The sequence below is a fragment of the Odocoileus virginianus genome, chromosome 33, assembly GCF_023699985.2.
Source record: "Odocoileus virginianus isolate 20LAN1187 ecotype Illinois chromosome 33, Ovbor_1.2, whole genome shotgun sequence".
Taxonomy (NCBI): Eukaryota; Metazoa; Chordata; class Mammalia; order Artiodactyla; family Cervidae; genus Odocoileus; species Odocoileus virginianus.
The window spans coordinates 21,899,159-21,906,909 of NC_069706.1; the positions used below are offsets into that span (position 1 = coordinate 21,899,159).

Below are 7,751 nucleotides of genomic sequence, written 5' to 3' on the forward strand. Positions count from 1 at the left end.
CTGTGGTTAGGACTTCACTTTCCAATGCAGGAGGGTGTGGGTTCGATCCCTGGCTGGGGAACGAACTAAGATCCCACATGCCTTGTGGCCAAAAAACCAAAACATAAAGCAGAAGAAATATTGTAACAAATTCAATAAAGACTTAAAAAATCATTCACATTAAAAAAAAAAAAGCTGCTAACACTTAACAAGCGCTTCCTGTATGCCAGGATCTGCTCTGTGTTCTAAACATGGTAATTTACTGCATTTTCACAACAACTGTACAGGTACATATTATTGTTATTATTCTGTTATTATTTTTCATGTTGCGTATGAGGAAAGTGAGGCCCAGAGAAGTCAAATGACTTACTCAAGGTCACTGAGGAAGTGGCAGAGCTGAGGTTCAAACCCCAGGGGTCTGGCTTCAGAGGCTGGGCTCTTACACTGTTTGTGTAATCTAAAGACATACAGTTACACGTCAACAGTAACTCTCGGGGTTAAGAATTGTGAATAAGGACTGTTCATTGTTATTTAGTCACTAAGTCATGTCCCGCCAGGCTCCTCTGTCCGTGAGATTTCCCAGGCAAGAATCGCAGCATGCTTTGCCATTTCCTTCTGCAGGGGATCTTCCCGACCCAGCGATCGAAGCCATGGCTCCTGCGCTGGCAGGCATATTCTTTCCCACGGAGCAGGGGAACTGTGCAGGAATAGAACAGAAATGTCAAATGATGAGGAAGACCATCAGGGTTAGTTAGGAAAAGAGGAGTCTTTGCTGGAAGAACGTCCAGTAAGAACTTGTAATATATCTAGTAGATCAAAGGAGTGGGGTGAGATAGGAAGGGATGGTGGATGATGCGCCCAAAACATCCCAGTGAAGAGAGGAAAGGCAAAGAACTTGATGAAGGCAAATTCAAGACCTAGCATGACACATGATGGACCTACTTCAGTTAAGAACTAGGACCCTGGAGTCTGCTGAACCTGGGTTCGAATCCCACTCTCCCCATACTTCTTAGCGGTGTGACCCTGCCTGGGTAATTTATTTAAACTCTCTGAGCCTCAGTTTCCTTAGCAACAGGCATATGGTGAGCTCAAATGAGTTAATGCATGAGAAGGACTTACTATGACACCTTGCATACGGTAAATGTTCAGGAAAAGCTTGCTGCCGTCGCCATTAAAAAAGGGGGATGGGAGGAAATAATTTGATAGAATCAGAAGCAACAAGAAGCCCATTCACCACAACTAGAGAAAGCCCGTGCACAACAGTGAAGACCTAGTGCAGCCAAAAATGAATACATAAACATTAAAAAGCAACAAAATAGTTGTATATACGTGTATATATATCCACAGACACACACACATACATTGTACAGGTAACAGTTATTGAGTGTTTACTGTGTGCTATACACTGTGCAGAATGTGTTTCATCTATTACTTCATTTACTCCTCACAATAATTCTATGAGGGAGTGGGTTGAAGAGTGTTCCCCCCAAATTCATGCTCACTTGGAACCTCAGAATGTGACCTTACTTGGGACTTACCTGGGGGTCCAGTGGTTAAGCCTTTGCGCTTCCACTGCAGTGGGCACAGGCTGATCCCTGGTGGGGAGGGGAGAATAAGATCCCACATGCCACGTGGTGCAGCCAAAAGATTAAAAAAAAAAGTGAACTTATTTGAAAATAAGGGCTTTGCAGATGCAAAGAAAGGTAGCATACTGGATCCGAATGGGCCCTAACTCCCAGGAGAGTGACTTAATAAGTGACAGAAAAGGACTTAGAGACACAGAGAAGGCGTATATGGAAGAAGGATAGAGGCAGAGTTGTGGGGTCACAAGATAGTAGCGGGGTCACAAGATAGTAGCAGGGTCACAAAAAAGAGCTACGAGAAGTGAGGAAGGGTTTTCCCCCGCAGCCTTTGGAGGGAGTGTGGATGGATGATGCCCTGATTTCAGACTTCTGGTCTCCAGAGTGGTGAGGAGGCCTTTTTGCTCTTTTTTGTGTCACTGAGGTTGTGGTCGTTTTTCATGGCAGCCTCAGGAAATGAATACAGGTAGCAGTCGTGTCTGACCCTGTGACCCCATGGACTGTAGCCCGCCAGGCTCCCGTCCATGGGATTTCCCAGGCAAGAATACTGAACTGGGTAACCCCTCCCTTCTCCAAGGGATCTTCCTGACCCAGGGGGAGATCTCTTGCATTGCAGGTGGATTCTTTACCATCTGAGCCACCAGGGAACTCTTCCTCTTTCCTTTTTTTCAGAGGAACAAATGGAGATTTCAAGAGATATTACTCAAAGTCACAGAGCACATTAGTGGAGCCAAAATTTAAGATCAGGTACATTTGACTGCAGAGTTTATGATCTCTCTCTCTCTTTTTTCCTCTTTCTTATTTTTTTAAATGATGAAAGTATGACAACACATTTACAAGAGACTTGGAAAATACAGGACAAAGTTACATATAGTTTCACTATATATATCACAATTTTATTTTAAGTAGATAAATTAAGATTTTTAGTTGGATTTCAGTATCAAACTCTCAAAAATTAGGGAATGAATATACAGAAAAGTAGACGGATATAGTAGACCTGAAAAACACAAAGTTCACATGATCTTTGTCATCACACGTTACTGTTGCTGAATAAGGGACAGTATGTCTCCTGCCTTGTCATCTACATGCCCCTTTCCCCCACGAGGAGCGGGAGAGAGGATTTGTATTACAAGTTTCTCACTCCTAACTTAGTAACTGGATTTCAAGTCTGGGTCTCCACGTCAATTTCTAGACTAGACGCTCTCAAGAGGAAGAGCGATGCTAATTGCTCTTTGGGACGCCATGTTATTTGGTTTAGTGTTTGCTGCATAGAAGGGACTGAGTCCTCATCGACTGAAAGAATGGCATAAGCTGATCCTAATGACTTTCAAATTCTTTCTGTCGAAGTTCTTCAGCTGCTAAATTCTGTCTGACTCTTTTTAACCCCATGAACTGCAGCACTTCAGTTCTTCACTATCTCCCAGTGTTTGCTCAAATTCATGTCCTTTGAGTTGGTGATGGCATCCAGCCATCTCATCTTCTGTTGCCCCCTTCTCCTCCTGCCCATAATCTTTCCCAGCATCAGGGTATTTTCCAATGAGTTGGCTTTCCCATCAGGTGGCCAATGTATTGGAGCTTCAACTTCAGCATCAGTCCTTCCAATGAGTATTGAGGGTTGATTTCCTTTAGATTGACTAGTTTGATCTTGCTGTCTATGGGACTCTCAAGAGTCTTATCCAGCACCACAGTTTAAAAGCATCAATTCTTTGGCACTCAGCCTTCTTGATGGTCCAGATCTCACATCTGTACAAGACTACTGGAAAAACCATTACTTTGACTATACGAACCTTTGTGGGTAAAGTGATGTCTCTGTTTTTTAATATGCTGGCTGGATTTGTCATAGCTTTTCTTCCAAGGAACAAACGTCTTTTCATTTAGTAGCTACACTGTCTGCAGTGATTTTGGAGGCCAAGAAAATAGAATCTGCCACTGTTTCCACTTTTCCCCCATCTATTTGCCATGAAGTGATGGGATCGGATGTTATGATCTTAGTTTTTTGAATGTGGAGTTTTCATCCCACATATATTTTCAACTGTTTCTCTTTCTGCTATTGCAAAAAAAGTCTCCACTTTCTTCTCATCCTCCCATTAGTAGGTCTCTTGCCCATTTGTAAATTGCTAAGGACTGAAATACTGCACTTCACCCATGGCCCATCATCTCTTCTCTCTCCCAACATCCAATCAATTAGCAAGCATTCTTGGCCCCACCTTTAAATTATATCCACAATCTCACCATGTCTGATCACTTCTACTATCACTGATTAGTCCATCAACATCTGTTCTTTGATCCCATCAGTTCAATTTACCGCTTCTACATTGGTTATTTCAATATTCACAAGTCTGTCCCCTCAAAGTCACACAGGTCTCTACTCAAATATCACCTTATCAATTAGGAATTCCTTGTCTACTCTAAATAAATAGGAACATCTTCATTCCTGCTTTCTCATAGCACTGATCTAATGTTCCCTATATATACCTCACTATTCTTTTATCCTATGGTTACCTCTCTCTCCTCTCCTTCCATAGAATGTAATCTTCATGAGGGTCAGGAACTGGTCTCTTTTGTATGATGCTTTTCACTCAGAGCAGTGATTGGTACACAGTAACCGCTCAATAAATATTTGTTGACTGGATAAAAATGACTTTTCAATATATATTTCCCCACTTGGGGTTCTTAAAATTCAAGATAATTCTATAAAAAAGAAGTATATGCTACTTAATAATTACAAAGCTACCAAACACAATCAAAAGAATAAGCTAAAATTTATACAGCAAATATTATTCATAGTTTTAGAAACATCAACCCCCTGAATACAAAATCATATTTACAATGTCAAGATCTTCATATTTCTGCAAGCAACATTCACAATATCCCTTTTTTTTCTTCTCTTTTAACTGGAATTGAACTGGAATTCCACCACATTTATCACCATCTGTTTGGATCCTTAGTTTAACTTGAGTTTGCTTTTGGGTGCTAGATGGCTTCTCTACATCAAATGGGCTGGAGGGCTTCTGAATAGAATAGTTTATAAAAGGCATATTGGTCAGCTGAAGATAAAATGGCCTATAAAGCTGGCTCATATCTTCCACCTTTACAAAAGGCTTTTTGAGTCTACCTGTTTTTGTTTTCTGAGTGCCAACACCTACTTTTTCCCCCACATCTCTTACAGAAGTGCTTGATTTCTTGAGTAAATACAATTCTTTTTTCCTTTGTTCAATGTAGTATCTAATGTCATCAATATGAAGAATTTTTACTCCCCATGATAAGGCATTAGATAATATACTGTTTGAAGGAATAAAATCATGGTCCTTGATAGCTTTTTCAACTAATAATTTTCCTCTGCTCAAACACACTGTATCTGGAGACTTAAATGAACTTCCATCATGGCTGGGATGAGGTGATGTGGTTTCTGCAGTATTGGCAGATTCTGGACTTGGTATAGGAGAGATTCGTCCCAAGGTTTGTGCAAATTTAGCTTCCTTTTTATTTGAAATAAGGTAACTGATATCTTTGCTGAGAAATTCTTCAACTCGCCCTCCGAGATCCTTAATGTCCTTTTGCAGTTTTTCAGATATGGTGACAGAAGGTAAGTCGATGTAAAATACTTTACCCCAGAGAGGTTTATATTTGGATTTTTCTGGTTTGTTATCAGTTTTCAGAGATTTCAAAGATGGTCGGTTTTTTTCATTTTTAACTTGGATTCCACCCTGAAAATGTCCTTTGCTGTGGATCCTCATGGCTCCGGAGTTCATGGCAGCCGCCCGGCACCTACATGCTGGGTCGGGAGAGGGTGTTGCCCCGGGCCGTCTCGGAAACTCGGCTTCCTCGAGGCCCGTTGCCCCGCCGGTCGCCTCTCCCCTTCCGCGGGCCACCACACCCACGCAGTAGAGATGCCGCGCCTGCTGGCTTGGTTTCCGGGGCCGAAATCGGCCCCAGGGCGCCGAAAGGAAGAGGAAAAGCAAAAACGAGTGGACTGCGGCGGTTGAAGATTTGAAAACGCGTCACGCGGCCGCGGCGCCGATACGTGCGCCCCGCCCCCTCACGTCGCGCGCCCCGCCTCGCGCTCGCCCCCACGTGCCCGACTGAATGAGGAGTTTTAAGCCAGTTTTTTCACTCTCCTCTTTCACCCTTATCAAGAGGCTCTTTAGTTCCTCTTCACTTTCTGTCTTTAGAGTGCATCATCTGCGTATCTGAGGTTATTGATATTTCTCCCGACAATCTTGATTCCAGCTTGTGATTCATCCAACCCAGCATTTTGCATGATGTACTCTGTACAGAAGTTAAATAAACAGGGTGACAATGTACAGCCTTGACATACTCCTTTCCCAATTTTAAACAAGTCCATTGTTCCATGTCTGGTTCTAACTGTTGCTTCTTGACCTGCAAACAGGTTTCTCAGCAGACAGGCAAGGTGGTCTGGTATTTCTCTCTGTTTAAGCATTTTCCAGTTTGTCGTGATCCACACAGTCAAAGACTTTAATGTAGTCTATGAAGCAGAAGTAGATGTTTTTCTGAGTCAAATCCAAAATTGAAACAGATCACCTATTTACCTCTACCCCACCTCTCATCTTCTCAGGAACAAGGAGGTCACAGAACTTGAAGGTGCTGGAGCTTGAAACTCTATGACAGTAGTAAAATGCAGTTGCTACGAGTTTGGATTTTAAGAAAGGTCCAGGTTTAAATCTCAGAACTCGTCGAGAACTGCTAGTCTGCTGTATACGTTTGAAGAAGGTATTTAATTTCTCTCAGTCTCAATTTCCTTACCTGAACAACCGAAAACCTCCTTCAGCATGCCTGTGAGAATAAATAAGATGTTCATAAAGCATTACACTGCCTCAACCCTTGTAAGTGGACAGTGTGGTGATTTTTATATTTATGGTCATCTAATCAAAGGTCTTGAAACTTGCAGATATCAGAATCATCTGCAAGGGGGTGGATCTCTGACGAGGAGAATCTGAATGGACTTTGCACATATGTATTTTCTCAGTTACCCTCACATAAGGATCTTTGGACCTCTTGAGGGGAAAATGTTGGGAACCACTCATGCTGTCCAACCCCTAAATCCAGAAAGGCTAACTAAATAATTTGACTATAATCACACAGTGATCTAAAGGCAGAACTCAATTAGAATCCAGGATTTTGGACACAGTCTCTAGTGTTTCTTTCTACTGCAGGAAGCATGTACTGTTCTAGACCCTTGGAGCACAAGTACTGATTCTTTTCCTTTTGCCAGGATTGGCCTGAGTCCTCACATGCTATGTTGTTGAGGGGCCTAGTATTATCTGCATCTTACCCTCAGAAGACTGTCCAAGAACTCTGAGTTTAAGCAATCCAAAAGGGAAGTATGCCAATCTTCTACTTTCATGTCTTTTTTATCTTTAAAATTAAAAAAAATTTTTATTATAATTGAGGTCCAATGTTGTGTTAGTTTCATGTGTACAACAAAGTGATTTCAGATATTCTTTTTCAGAATCTTTCCCATTTTAGGTTATTAAAAGATATTGCATATAGCTTCTTGTGCTATACAGTAGGTTGTTGTTATCTATTTTGCATTTAGCAGTGTATATCTGTTAATCCCCAAATCCTAATCTACCCCTCCTTACACCCTTTCCTTTTGGTAATCCTATGTTTTCTGTCTGTGAGTTTGTTTTGGAAATAAGTTCATTTGTATCAATTTTTTAAGATTCCACATATAAGTTATACCGCATATTTGATTTTGGCTTACTTCATATGATAATCTCTCGGTGGCCACAAATGCCATTATTTCATTCTTTCTATGGCTAATACTCCATTGTATGAATAGGCCACATCTGCTTTATCCACCCCTCTCTCCATGATCTTCAAGTCCTAACTTTCTGCTTTGTGCCCTCTGCGGCTGCCATTCGTCTGTCTACCACATGGTGCTGTTGGCAGTGGTCCTCAGAGATAGCATGTTGTACGGCTGAGTCACACGTGTCTCGGCTGGGATGATTTCTAGCAAGAGGGGTTGCAAGCACACCTGCGTGTTCCATGAAGCAACTCTTAAGGCCGGCCTTCCAAGTCTGCTCCCCATCCCCTCTATTCCCACACTGCCACAGCATCTACCACTTCAGAGCAGGGTAGGCATTTGCCAGTCTTGGGCCCCAAACCACTGCTTCCCCTCCAAATCCCTGCACGCATCATGGAGTTTGGAGGTTGTGACTAGCTGTGTTC

The 7,751-nt window shown here is 42.1% G+C and overlaps 1 protein-coding gene across 1 annotated transcript; it reads right to left on the reverse strand.

The window, feature by feature from the left end:
- Positions 1-3,584: 3,584 nt before the first annotated feature.
- LOC139032841 (protein DBF4 homolog A) lies at positions 3,585-5,580 on the reverse strand. Its single transcript, XM_070461068.1, has 2 exons — positions 4,388-5,580; positions 3,585-4,250 (listed from the first exon to the last, which is right to left on the reverse strand). The coding sequence occupies exons 1-2, from the start codon at positions 5,309-5,311 to the stop codon at positions 4,233-4,235; spliced, it is 942 nt and encodes a 313-aa protein (XP_070317169.1). The 5' UTR covers positions 5,312-5,580; the 3' UTR covers positions 3,585-4,232.
- Positions 5,581-7,751: the final 2,171 nt, after the last annotated feature.